General features: G+C 40.0%; 1 protein-coding gene across 1 annotated transcript in view; it reads right to left on the bottom strand.

Moving 5' to 3' along the window:
- Positions 1-14,769, bottom strand: part of MOCOS (molybdenum cofactor sulfurase) — a gene marked incomplete at both ends in the record, with an annotated part of 226,319 nt that overhangs the window by 36,247 nt on the left and 175,303 nt on the right. Inside the window, one exon of the mRNA XM_082310662.1 lies at positions 448-564. Coding sequence (XP_082166788.1) covers positions 448-564 — 117 coding nt within the window. The remainder of the gene's footprint in view (positions 1-447; positions 565-14,769) is intronic.

Below are 14,769 nucleotides of genomic sequence, written 5' to 3'. Positions count from 1 at the left end.
AACATGAGATGAATTGTCCAGGAACTTCTGTTCTGCAGGAAGTCTGGATTTCATGTAATTCCAAATCAGAACAAGAAGCCACAATTTCATATTTTCCAATGAAATAAAAACAAGCAACACATACTGCTTTGGGTCCATCAAATGATTTTGTTTCAACACTCCATTCAATGAATTGAATTTCAGTTCATTTAGTTCTTTAACATGGCAATTGAGTTGAAAGGTCATTCTTAAAGTCGCAGAGATTCAAAACCACAGGACATGGTATATCTACTTTAGCTTTTAACTAATTAGGGTTTTTTTTTTGATACAGAGCCAGATTTTCTTCTCCCCTTCAAACCTCCCATCCTTAGGAAATTCAGAACTGATAGCCACAAGATGTCTCCTGGGCCCCTGAATCTAGGTATTTTCCATGGGCAATATATCATGTAATCTCATTAAGAAACTAACCTGCAGGTTCCTTTGGATGTCCTCATTGCTTAGACCCAAATGCATCTGGCAGGCTCCTGTATTACAGAAGCAACCTGTGCGGACATGTATGTTGTAGAGGTTGGCCATCTTGTCCACCTTCCCGATTCAGCAGGAGATAAGACATAGGAGAAGAAAAAAAATAGACATTTTAAAGTTGTGGTAAACAACATACAATGTTTTAAAGGTACAATTCAACTGGAGGTAAATTAATTCTCTAAATTATTAACAACTTTCTGTAGCTTTTAGCATACCCATACTAATTTAGGATTTTTCAGTCTTGTTATTCAGCTGAAAGAAAACAGTGGTGGAAGCAGAAATGCTTACCTTGGCATTGAGAGACAGTGCACACAACACACACACACACACACACAGAGCGCATATCAGTTCAGGTCCTGATCCTGTTAATGACGGTACACGTGCTTAATTTTAAACCTGTGAACAGGTTCGTTCACGTCAGTAGTGCTAATTACAGGCCTGCAGTGAAGTGTCATTCAGTGTCTTGACAGAACCGTCACCTACAACTGCATTCGCAGAGATTGAAGAGAGGCCTGGGGCACCTCTTCAGTTAGCTAGAGAAAACCTTGTTCTCCAAGGATCTGAAACTGCAAGTCCTCATTACAGAAACTGTATCATCTGTGGGATTTTGGCACACAAGTGCTTGAAGAATCAGCCCCCTAGTAAGCAATAACATCTGACAGGGTAGGGACTAAACTGGAATACCGCCTCGAGTCTTCTACATGTGACCACTCCATCCACCAACTCCGTGGTGTACTTTTTCCTCGTGCTGTGCTGTTCTGCGTTATACCATTTCTTTATTGTCCACTAAATAATGAATGGGCAGAAATACAATACTTGATGACAAACTGGCATGAATAAATTATGTGAAGGAATGAAAAAGATGTGAAAAGAGAACAGAAGCACATGTCTATATGTGCCTTGGAAGGAGACATATATGCATGCACTGGCAGGACGGCACTGCAGAGAAGAGATATGGATTGTCAGGGTTTCATAGCACAGCTGAGAAACAACAGAAGCACACCATGAGGATCCTTTTAGCACAGCTAAGAAACCATGGAAGCACACTGCAGGGATCTGAAAACGCTTTATGTTGATTTCAAAAAGCAACAACAGCACCTGGTAAGGTTAGCTGAGCAGGTATAGCTACTGCCAGTTATTTCTTTGACAATAAGTGATGAACATTCCTGGTCAGGACTGGGAGAAAGGACAGTCAGACGGTCAGAAAGGTAGCATGAAACCTGGCACATCCTATCTCTACCACAGACTTCCAGAACAACCTCGCACAAGCTGCATTAATCTCTCTGTGCTTTCGCTCCTCTTCTGCAAAATGGAGAGCTGAGAGCTCTGAGGATAACCACGCTGCAGACTGAGAGGACACCACCATGCCAGCGACACAATCCTCCTCGCAGGGAGCTCAGGCTCAGCTGTGTGCAGACTGACAGCTCAGCCTAAAGGTGCAGGAATGGAAGTGTTGACCATCTCAGATAATCACTTTCTTAACTGTGAGCTCATGCTTTATCTGCCTGATGCATCAATGTAAACATTCAACCTAGCTTTTCCATCTGGCTTAATCTCTACTGATTTTTTTTTTTAACATAAATTCTCTTTGTATACAATATATGTAGCAAATACTTTCTGTTATAATTCAGCCTATCTCCTGTCTTCTGTCTTCTGACATCATCAATCTGCTGATGTCAGCCTATCTTCTGACATCTGAGTTTAACTGTGTGAGATACCAAGCACCTTTAACTTCACTACCTCAGCAGCTTGAAGAACCAAGCCCTCTGTTAGAACTTACTCCAGGCTGAAATAATTCAACCTAAGTAGTGTTTAGCTCTGCTAAAAGAAGCTCAAACAGCATTCATTTTTTTTTTTTTTTTTTCATGTGTGGGGTACAAGGTACTCCACACAAAAATGTGCTGTATACACAGAAGAAATCCTACATCATTATAGTGTGCAAGTTCTCAAGTTCACACTTACATACGTTCTGCCCCACTGGCTCAGTTCAAAATGGTTCAGTTCTCAAATGGAGATACAATCAAAACAGCTCCATATATCCAGACTTGGAAAGCAGAGAATAGAACCAGTCCCGAGATCCCTATTCATGATTAATGCCTTGGAGAATATCCTGTGTTCAAAGCATGTTTCTCAAATCAAAGTTATAGTAAAAGGCATCTGTTGAGAAAGACTGTTGTGGTGTCATTAGCTTTGTTTTGTCAGAAGACTTCAATCTGGGAACAGTGACATTTTCTTGACTTCTTTTTTCTTTTAGATGAGAAAAGTTGTCATCCTGGCATAACATGGTTTGTCATGGTGCTAGTGACTTGTGGGTGGATCTATCGTTCTGCTAATGATGACAAGCAAAGCAAAAATCATGACAGATACTTCACTACTGAATTCGTACAGTGTTTGGGCTTATTTTCTCAATATACAAAAAGCTTTAAAATATATAATCTTTTTATTATTATTATTTTCTGAAGAGACATTGCTGGGGCAGCCTTGCTTATCAAAGTGTATGTAGTGTAATGAAGTTTCCATGACCCAACTTCAAGGAATTGCCAACAAGAATTTTTTAAAAATCTTTTGAATTTTGTCAAATAAATTATTACTGTTCTTTAATGAACAGTAATTTCATTCTAGCCATGTGACTCCTTCTCCAATAACACTTTTAATTGTGATATATATTAATCTGTACAGTAGAAAAGATTATTGATACATAAGAACATGTGAATAATAGAGGAACATAGGGAATTGTGGATCAGGAAAACAAAGATAAGTTAGCCATAGCTTTAGTATTAATCGAACGCTGTTATCACCAACGTGATAATGTATACAGGTCTTGGGAATGTGAGGCACACTTTTCATTGCAAACAATGACACCATGTAAAGAATCAGTAAAGGCAGCACTGCAAATCTATCTGTCCCTTGAATGCACGCTTGACTTTCCCTTGGACATATGCTTTGATTTCTTCTTGTTTAGTTCCACCCTAGAAACATGCTACTTGGGGAGTTAATTTAATCTCTCTCTGCAGTGCTACCACATAGCAAAACAAATAGAACATAAAACATCTGTTACAGTTATTTCAATGAAGAAGAGCTTATTTAAATAAAGCACATCTTTAAAATTGCCATAAGGAGCAATAATGGGTATGGAGCTCAGGGTTATGAAATACAGAATGCCGCTTGCAGCTCTGTCTGCAACAGCGGCAGCTGACTTTTGGGAGCCGGGAACATGTTCATCAATGAATGCACAGAAGCATGAATGGTACTAATGGTAAGTACACAGCTTAATGTACTCAGATTGTCAGTTTTGGTGATTCCCTGGGTCTGATATTTGGAACTATTGTGCCTTGGTCTTTCAGAGCTTAAAGACTACAATTAAACTGCAAAACACAGGCAGAAATCTTGCAGCATTTTTACTGATTTCAGTCAGTGAGGACATGGTAATTAAGCCATCACGACATCCTGGAGTCCCGTCTGCCCCTCAAAGCCCCTTTGCATTCATTACTTTTTCTGAAGCTCTTTACTGTGGGCCAAGCCCTGTAGGTTGCTTCACACCCTGACACTTCTGATGTCAGATCATCTTGATTTTTGACAGGCAAAAGGTGCTTTTCACACTTCCAGGCTGTGGTCTTCGAGTTTAATAAACACACATGAATGAAGTTCATCTAAATCCATTTTTAAAATAGTTCTTTTTTTCAGGCATAATTTCTATTTCAAGCACAGTTCCCTTCCTCAGTGAGCCTTCTTTTAGTGTTGCCAGATGGACCAAATGCTTACAGTTAGGGTTTTTTTCAGAGTGCTCTATCTGATAAATACTATTACGATTTTTTTTTCAATATAAAAAATATTGAGGTGGAGAGGGTTTTTTTTCCCCTGGCTTTAATGCGTTACCCTACAATAGTCCCCCTTGGATACCTGGTCTTTTAATTTGCACTCAGCAGCTGGACAGCTCCAAAAATAAATTTGATTCGGGTGTGTTCTGATTGCCCACTCTCTGTCATTCTGATTGCCCACTCTCTGTCATGCAGCTGCACCGGTGACTTCTCTGCCTTTGCTACACGACTGACTTTTCTATCCATTCACTTCAGGGCCTTTGTGGCGGTCAGCTGAAAGGTGTAAGCTTCTCTCTGGCTTCAGGCTCCATTGAAATAAGTCTGAGAATGATGCTTACAGTAGGTAGATATATACTAAGTGATGGTAAATATTTACAAATAGCACATAGTTTTGCATTATTTCGAATCAACTAAGTCTACTATATTTTCACTAAGAATGATGAATTCTTTAGGAACCTCTGCTGAAGTCATTCCCATAGGATCCAATTCTGTAGCTCTTACTCAAGCAAGCACTTCTTACTTGTGCAAGTTATTTTACTGAGTGTCACAAGAATTATTCACAGGAATAAAGGAACTTTTTATAATAGATCATGAAGTGTCCCCAAAAAACCAAAATCATATAAGTCAATACTGGCAGGTACTGTCCTTCAGGAATTGGGATTGGGACTTCTCATTCCACTTTCTACAATGCTCAAATTTCAGAGCAGTTTGTTTGTCTGATTGATTTGCTCATTACAAGAATTTCACTGCACACCACTGATGGCTGGTTATAAAACAGGCTTCATGACACTGTTCTCCACATCCACTGGTAAATTAATTCACTGATTCATGGCATGGAATTGGAGAGAAAGTAAGCTAGCTCTTTCTGTCATCCAGCATTTGACTGTGAAATGTTGTTGCTGATGCAAATGCATACTTAATCTTGTTTAATACAATTTAATAAAAAGTAGGTCAGAAGAAAAAAAAAAAAAATCAGCACTTGTTTCCAAATCATTTAGCAGGAGGAAAAAAGCATTTTAGCTAAGTTATAGTATACTTAAACTGGTTTAACTGCATGGTTTCCTGCAACAGAGGCATTTTTTCCCATCCCAGGGAGAGAATTTCTGTGTGGGCAGGTTCCCACAGTATTGGTGAACCTGATCCTCCCCTCCTTATTGCATATCTAGTTGTTGACAATGGTTTAAACTAATCGGAGAGTAGACGTAAATCTCTCTTCAGTCTACACCCATTCATCACTCACTGACCAAAACCCCTTTGGCAGAAGGCAGTGAAGTATTAGACAGAGATGCTACAATTTACTGAAATTGCCAAACTGTCCCGAAAGTGGAAATGCTAGCTTATCAGGAACTTTGCAGTAGACATGACAATTTTCTCTGCTGGTTTCAAAGACAGTCAAATATCAGGTCAGATTGGATGGAAGAGAAGCAGGCTGGTAACATCAGCATAATTCAGAATATGTGGGTTCCAATCTGCAGGAATTCTCACTTAGAAGATGCCATATACATAGCAAACTGCAGGTCCTCCATGCTTAAAGGAGTAACGATAATTTTACATTTCTCTGATCCAGAAGCTAGAAGATACTTTGGGGATGGGGTGGCTATACGGAAGAAATGAAACACAGTCCTGATTGTTAATGGATGACCTCACATTTTTTCAACTGTGTTTTTTCTTCTCTGTAGTACATGCAGTGAATTAGGGCATGGACTTATTTGGATCATATATAAACTTCATGAGTCCAAGATCCAGCTATTTGAAACTGAACAGGCTGAGTAGACTAAACACCTTGGTTTTCTTTGATTTGGCATCTCAGTGGCCGCAGGTCCCTCCAACCAATGGCATTTTCTCTTAGCTTTTGCCTCTTTTTTTTTTTTTTTTTTAAACTGCATCCAGTGACAATGAAAATCTGGTTTGATAAAATGACGTCAGGGAGAGGATGGATTCCAAGAAGCAAAGCAAAGCAAAGCAAAGCAGCCCAAGCCCTTTGTGGCTTCCTAACGCTGACTTCAACAGAGCATTCCCTCGTGAGTCATAGGCCTGTATCTCTGCATCCCATTGTGCATCCCTGGCTATTTCATAGGCTAAAGGCTTTGGGTCAGACTGCTACTAGTCAGAGAAATGGAAGCCAGAGGCAAACAACACAGAAGACTAAGCTATAACTCATCTCGATAAAGGGGAATGTAGCAGACTAATACAAGTGGAAACAATGCTTAGGAATAAAAAGGTGCAGTGCATGATAATGAAAGTCTAGTGACAGATTTAATTCATGTCCCAGTCAAAACCCTCTCCACCTTTTTCTCTTAAATCACTTAAATCCTCCTTTGTCTGTATTTATCCCCTGAAAATGGGGATAATAGATCACAGGGAGGCTGTAGGGTTAAAATCCCATGATGGACTGTGTTGAAATATTACTTTAATTACATCCGTAGAGGGTCCTATACAGGATTTGGCGGGGGGGGGGGGGGGGGGCAAGAAGATGCAAGCAAGGTAATAGAGAAGGTGGAACCAGGCTCTCTTTGTCTTCCAAGGATTCAGATGGTGGACTGAAACTGGACGCTGCATGCGTTCAGAAGCAGCTGATATGCCTTTACCAAGATCAAGAAAAAAGGAATCCAGCAGAGACTGTCAAAAGTGCAGTTCTTTTGCTGCTACCATGTGGTTTCTTTTCGCATTTCTCCCCTGTGCAACAAGGTCTGTAGTTTAGAGCCACAGTTTGGCCCTGTTACTAAACAGAAAATATTTAGCCTCCCTCATTCATCTGAGATTCTTTCATGTGAACAACTATGAGCATCTTTCTTTTATCTCCTTTCCAGTTTCCTTAGCAACATGCAAGGACACTCCAGAGAAGCAGTGTCAGGCAACACCTTCAGCCTAGCCTTTCATGAAGCTTTCTAACCTTGACCAGCTCTGATGAGCAGTTTAATAGTAGGGAATTTCAGGCATACTATCTCACATGCATCTTTGTCCTCCCACAATGAGATATTACAGAAAGCAACTCAGCGTCTACTCTGCCACTACTTCCTCAGCAAGAAAAGAGCTTCATTATCTACTAACTAGGTTTGCAGTTATCACACTGAGTCTCTCAAGTACAGCATCTCCTTACGCTCAGTCAGTAATTCCTACTTAGAGAGCCGCTTGTTGTAAGGGCTGTCTTTGAGTGCCCCGTGCCATGTAACCAAATGTAAGCAAAGATCCAGATTGTAATGGCATTTCTGGCCAGTTTGAAGCAACAAGGTGCCATTTATTAGCAAGCCAGTGTGGTTTGCTGCATTGCTGCTATCTCCCTGCTTACCAGACATCCACAGTGCAATTGGAAACTAATTGGAATCAAGGAAATTAGTGGACGTTCAACAGGAATCTTCACAATAATCTTTTTTCCCTTGTAATCCTGTTTGCATTCTATCGTGCTGGTCCATCTGCCATCCCTGGCTTCCTGAAATCAATGGCTAAATCTATAGCTAAAATCAATAGTGAGCAATCACCCCAGCAATTTTTAGGTAGCTATTGGGAAGATGTCCAAAAATCCCATTAGGCATGTTAAGAACACTTTTCTTTCCCTGAGTCATCAAAATTAATATAATGAGGGGATATGCTTCTAAAAGCATTAGTGTAACTAACTTGAAGTTGTTTGACCATCTCTGCACAGACATTCTTAGCTGGAATTAACAAATGCTGTATTTCCATTTTCTCTGGCCCAGATGAAAAAACGCTGCACTTCTCCACCTGCAAAACTGAATGACTGTTTTACACGAAAGTGAAAAGTAACAGATGGAAAAAACATAAAAGGATTGCGGTTTGAAGAACAATAAAGATCTCCCGCTTAATAACTTTCTATGAAGATTTATTTCACACAGATTAAATAAAATACAAATTATCCCTCATCGTTGCTTAACAGCAACCCACTTTCTCCTGCAGGGACATGGTATGAATTTCCGGACAAGTACTGATAGCTACTACCAGGCTCCGGTCGGTAGTCTGATCAAATTGCCCTGATAAGAGCTTCCTGTGCATGTGAAATGCTGTAGCTCCTTTTTTCCCCCCTCTTCTAATTCCCATGTTGTCATTGCTCTAATTCTGTACCTATATACACCAGATGTACAGTGCACTGGGGCTAATCTACCAGTGAGACTGAGGATACCTTCTAAGCCACAAACAGCAATTATTTCAAGAAATCTACCCACTACAGATATTGCATGGTCCCTTTTATCATGTAACGATAAATAGTGATATCAATATGTATTCAACCAGCTGTGTGTATATACAAATGTATCTGCCACTTGATATCTGAAGATTTGCCAGTATTTAACATATTTCCTCTCCTCTCCCGTGAGGTTAGAATAAGTGGGGAAGACAGACATTGAATCTCTCAAGGTGACACTGAAAGACTACAGCAAAAGGAGGAGATTTCACCTGGCCATGGTCCTGGCTACTGATCTAGGTCCAGCTAAGCAATTTATTAAAACATCACTGAAGGAAAAGGAAGCTCTTAAAACAGAACATTGTGAAACTAAAGCAAAGAAAGTGTACTTAAAATATGAAGGTGCTTCCAGAACTGGCTATCACCATTTTATTTACCTTGAGCAATTACTTTTATGTGCATTTCCCATCCTGCCTCACACCACTTTGTCCTTCTGTTTGCAGACCTGTCCAAATGCAAACAGACAAAATAACTCTACCTGTCTATATCGCTCTATCTTTTCTCCGGTGACACCTCTCCTATACAACACCATTTCAGACTGCTTGTCCAACTCTCCTCTGCCTCTCATGGCTGGAATTTCCTTTTTTTCTGCTTTCCTGCCCAAACTGGTGTCTCTTTCTTTGCCCAATCCATGTAATAATGGACTTCAGCTGCACTGTGGGAAATTTAGGTTAATCATTAGGAAATATTTTGTAATAGTGAATATAGGTAAGTTCCAGAATGAACTGCCTCCGGAGGCTGTGGAAAGGTTCAGGTAAAGATGATCCTTTCTTGGCACACAACGATGTTGGGTAACCTTTCATAGTCCCTGCAATCCTAAGATCTATTTTTCTCCCTCCACGTCTTCTCAAACCACAGGGATGAATTTGGCTTGGCTGCTAAGCTGCTTCCAAGACAATTCACTGCCATAGGATGCTTTGGATGCAGAAGGATAAACGGGGTTAAAACGAAAACAAAATTTATTTTGTTTCTTGGGGGAGTCTCATTCTGGTTTTGTCCTCTTCTTATACTGCTAGCATTTGAACACTGCCAGAAAGAGGCTACCGGGGTAGAGAAGGCACCATGGTGAGATCCTGTGGGGCTGTTCTTACATCTAAGTGATTTGGGGCCACATATTCCAATTTAAGACCCTGGTCTTCACTTCAGAATAATAAAAAGTAAAGGCAGGAAAGGAAAAAAAACACAACAGTGGGTCATTGAGTCTATCCTTACATTAACTCAAGGGAGGTTGATATAGAAGGAAGGTGGGTGAGTCAGTGGGCAGATGCCATAATAAAAGCAGTCATGAAATTGCCTTATAGATTTGTGCTGAAGGGACACACACTGGAAGTTACCCGCTGAGAAGTGTTGATATTTTTTTTCTTCAGAAACGGATGAAGAAAGATAAGTTCAAAGTCTAGACCTCTCTTCACTCTGTCTGGGTTGATGAGAATGAGCCAGGACATGCTAATGTAGGCTCCTAGACAAAACTGATCATAATCTATCTGAGTAGGTTCTCAGTCTTGAGAGGCAAAACTCATCCATATGCAACACTACAGAAGAGCCTTCCTTAGGCAAACCAAAATGTTTACATTCTCTATCTTTGGCAGCTGATTCCTGTTATAGCAGTTTGTCTGTCACACACAAGTGTGAGGTGGCAGGCAAGAAGGCTGAGACTGCTAATGGACTGATGCTTGTTCCCTTCCTGACAGGATTTTTAGGAGGCATGGCAAGAATATATGGATACCAAGGGAACTTTTGCAGTGAGACAATCATGGCAAGCTACTTCTGTTTAGCTTCAGGCTCCAGGCAAAGGAGGCAGTGTGAAAAAGCAGAGTGGGAAAGAGAGCTGGTAATCCACAACTGAAATGATGGCCATTTTTCAAAAGATAGTTATGATGGCTTGCTCACTTTTTTATGCCCATGACACACAGGAAAAAAAAAAAAATTGTCTCAGAAGACCAGAGTAAAAAAGGAAAAGTTTGATAAGGGAAGTGCTATTTTTCACTGGGGGCAGAAAACACTGAACTGGAAAGTGTGACTGGGTAAGAGCTCTCCACGGCATACAATTCAAGAAATGTTTCAGGTGAAATTCTATCTGCCCATCTCTGCCGCTTACACCTTTCGCCTCTTCCACATCCCAAACTGACTTTACAGAATGAAATGTGAAAGGATTATAAAATTACTCTGGAATTATCTACTGAATGTACAAAGAACATTTCACAGGTCTCTTCTCCCTATCAGAACACAGAGGAAAATTTAAAATAATATTAGCACAAAAGGTCCCTCATAGCAGAGATGGTGATTTTTTTCAAATCTGCAAGTGGAAGGGTACATACAACTTTGTACTTTGACCTGATTTGTAAGAAATCCACTTTTTTTGTGTGGATGATTGTTGTTTCAAATCAATGTTGTTCCCTTACAGCTGCTCCATCTCCTCTTTGGCATTCAAAAGAGGTTGGAACCTCATAGAGTCATATGCAAGCTTTTGATAAAGAAGATTGCAAGGATGCAAACTGAAGCTGAGTCGTTGCTGTCAAACAGTGCTTCAGAGATTGGAAGGACTTGGGGATGTATAAACACATGGCATTCATGTATGTTGAAGACTACAGATATTCACTATTAATAAATGAGCCAATGGTGATTCTCTGTGTGAAGAGTCTGCAGTATTAGCTCAGCATCGAGCATGTACGTAACCCCATTTTTGTGACATCACAACCTCCCTTTAATATCTAGGGCTAATTGCTTGTTTTCCTGGTAGCCTCACAAGGAAGCAGAAGATTGACAGCTTGCGGCATTAATGTCAACTCTGCTGCTTCCACTCTGCACCACTGCCTTAGCAGAGGTCCTTCGTCTCTACCCCTGCACTTTCTCACCTTTCAAAATCACTAGCCTGTCATCTGTCCACACTTCATTCACAGCAAAAACTATAAAGCTGGAGAATCATCCATTCTCACTAGGCAAGTATATATGAAGAAGCTGTTTGGCGTAAAGGCCATCTTTACGTCTTGGACCTGTCAAGTACTCATCATAGTTTAACCCCTGTTCATAATCAGGGCTTTTTGGTTCTGCAGTGCAAATAAACACTTAACATAAAATGACAGATGTGCTGCTGCAGAGGACAGGCAGCTTTCATAAAAAGAACACAGGTATCCTCCCAAGTAATTTCAAGAATTTCAATTCGCAGTCTCCCTTGGAGGCGTGGGTTCGAGCGCTCTATTTCTAGCTGGTCGAGGGAGGTGATGGTCCCACTCTACTCTGCACTGGTGTGGCCTCACCTTGAGTGCTGTGTGCAGTTTTGGGCACCACAGTACAAAAAGGATACGAAGCTACTAGAGAGCATCCAGAGGAGAGCCACGAAGATGGTGGAGGGTTTAGAGGGGAAGCCGTATGAGGAGCGGCTGAAGTCACTTTGTCTGTTCAGCCTGGAGAAGAGGAGACTGAGGGAAGGAGGAGGGGCAGGTACTGATCTCCTCTCCCTGATGACCAATGACAGGACCCGAGGGAACGGCAGGAGGATATGCCAGGGGAGGGTTAGGTTGGACATTAGGAAAAGGTTCTTTACCCAGAGGGTGGTGGAGCACTGGAACAAGCTCCCCTGAGAGGTAGTCATGGTGCCAAGCCTGACAACATTCAAGAAGCAATTGGACAACGCCCTCAGACATATGTTGTGAATTTTAGGGTTGCCCTATGCAGGGACAGGAGTTGGACTCGCTGATCCTTGTGGGTCCCTTCCAACTCAGGATATTCTATGATTCTGTAAGAACAAATTACTACCAATAGTAGTCTACAAGACAGCTTTACTGAAGGAGATAATTTTCATGGGAAGTATTTGGTGCAGCTCAAAGGAGGAAATTTAATGTAGTTTTAGTGCCCAAAGACAAGAGGTTTATGGAGATTTGAAAACTGTAGGAGTTTTATCCCTAGATAAAGAAATGTTTCATGAAAAACCTGAGGAAAAACCAAAGCTTTTGAGTGACTGTTGGTGTTTGAAGCCTGCAAGTCCCTCTTCTTTAGCTGTTTTAGTTGCCATTTAGAGCAAAATAACTAAACCAGTAATTAAACTGTCAATTAAATCAATGATACATAAAGTATGCAAAGCAAGTTTATTCCAAATATAATACTCTAAAACAGTGATATGCTTCAACAATTACAAAGAAATATTTAAACAAAAAAGTACAATAGAAATTCAACTTCCATAATTATTTCACTCTCACCTTATCACTTCTTAACATCGGAGTGTTCTACATCATATATACTGGGACAGGAGGCTGTCAAAAATGCTGCCATCCCTGAGAGTACAATCATGGTATGGCTTCATTTGTGTGTCTCACTTTAATGAAATGCCTTCATTTGATCTTGAGTGCTGCAATGACGGTTTTACTCAAGGATGAACTTGAGACTGTGGCTATTTCCTATTGGTGCAGTTGACTCTATGTATGTAATTCAAGCATGTTTGTGTTTAGTGACACAATCTTGTTAGCTCTGGTAATTAAACTCTGATAACAGTGAGAAATGGATTTCAGTAACAGAAGCAGGTAAGAACAGCTTTCCTCCCAAATGCTACACAGATGAAAGACATCATTTTTTCCCTGCTTTCATTTTTCAGTGGCAGTGTTAAATGTCGTGTATTTCACTACATGCCTTTCACATCCTAAATATCTTGGACTTAGTTCAGAGTTTTGAATATCATGTAAATTATGTAAATCTTGACGCTTAAATGTAAGCTTGGTATCCTCTGAAGACACTGACACTGAAGCCTTTCTTGCCAATCTCAAATGTTCCAAATAAACGGCTCCAAACCTTGTCATAATATTTTCTCTGGAATTGGTTAGTCAGATTGTCCTTTTCAGGCTACCAAATGCTAATGTCCAGCCACACAGTGCCCTCTAATAGGCAATGGGCACATAACAATTGCCTGTCAGAAAGACAAATAGAACTGGTTGGATGCTTGGTTATAAGTAATTAATCATAGATGAGATATCATCCATAAAGGAATAGGACATTCTGTCATTTCTCTTTTAATATACTAGCTGAAATACAACCCGAGTCATTAATTGGTGTCCACTAGTAGTAGGTATGTCAGATGGAAATGTCATCCAATTTTCCCTTCTTTAAAAATTCCCGTAAATGTTTGCTGGGAGCCTTCTGAAACTGTGTTCTCCTAACTCCACTAGATTGCATTTGGAGACTGACCAGTGAATCCACATGAATGTGCAGATCACAGACATGACCAAACTAGAGGACACTATTTCATTTCTAAACCATTAACGGAAGTATTGGATTTATCTTTGATTTAACATATCTAGTTTTAGACATGCATACAGGTATGAAGATAAGATTATATTGTCAGTTTGATGAAGCTTACTCTCTGATGTATGTATTTTCTTTGTAATCATGAAGAAGCAGCAAACATTTTTCTCCCCCATAACTGCTGTAAGATGTCTATGAAAGAATTTCATTCCATAAAGAAGTCAATTATATATATATCACACGTATTATAGCTTTGGAAAGAATAGCGCTGTTGCTTGTTAGTTTCTAAAAGTCATTAAATTGCACATTATTTTAATTAAACAAAGTAATCTAACAGGCACTGCAGATGTGACTGGTATGCATTTGAAAACTTTATAGTTCTTCATTCTACATATTCATGCCAGAAATGATGAGAATCTGGTGAAGAGCACAATCCAGATGATACAGATCAATAAAGAAGCTTTTTATGAGCAGCCACTGCAGCAAACAGTCACAATGGAGACATAAGACTATAAATTTTTTTTTTGGGGGGGTATAGTTGAGTTTAAAAAAGTGAAACAAGCAAGAGCCATTTTTACTAAGAAATTGTGAAAATCAGAAGTGCAAATAAAGGTTTTGGTTTTAACCAAAGGACAGAAGCAACATCGGAGTGTTTGCAGAGTGTTTTACCAACCCAGCTGTGTTAGTATCTTCAGTCTTTTCTGAACATTGCCACACATATTCAAGACTGTATAAATGGCTAATTCACTCCTAAAATGTGGAATTCTTTGAAATGAAATGTGGCGAACATTTGAGACTATTTGGTAGCATAGTCCAAAAAAAGACATATGGGAAGAAGAGCTTCTCCAGTACTATACATTTGCCCATCCTATGTTCATCAGTGTGGTAAATGCCTTAAAAAAAATTGTAAAACTCTATATCGACAGGCTACAAAGTAACTGCTTCACTTCTATTCTCCCTTGTGTATATATGGATCTCCTCTTGTATTCTTGTAGACATGTCTCTGCATTTGCCTCGTTA

The sequence above is a fragment of the Platalea leucorodia genome, assembly GCF_965183815.1.
Source record: "Platalea leucorodia genome assembly, chromosome: 1".
NCBI lineage: Eukaryota > Metazoa > Chordata > Aves > Pelecaniformes > Threskiornithidae > Platalea > Platalea leucorodia.
The sequence above is the reverse complement of the archived record's forward strand: the minus strand, read 5'-3'. Positions and strand labels throughout refer to the sequence as shown.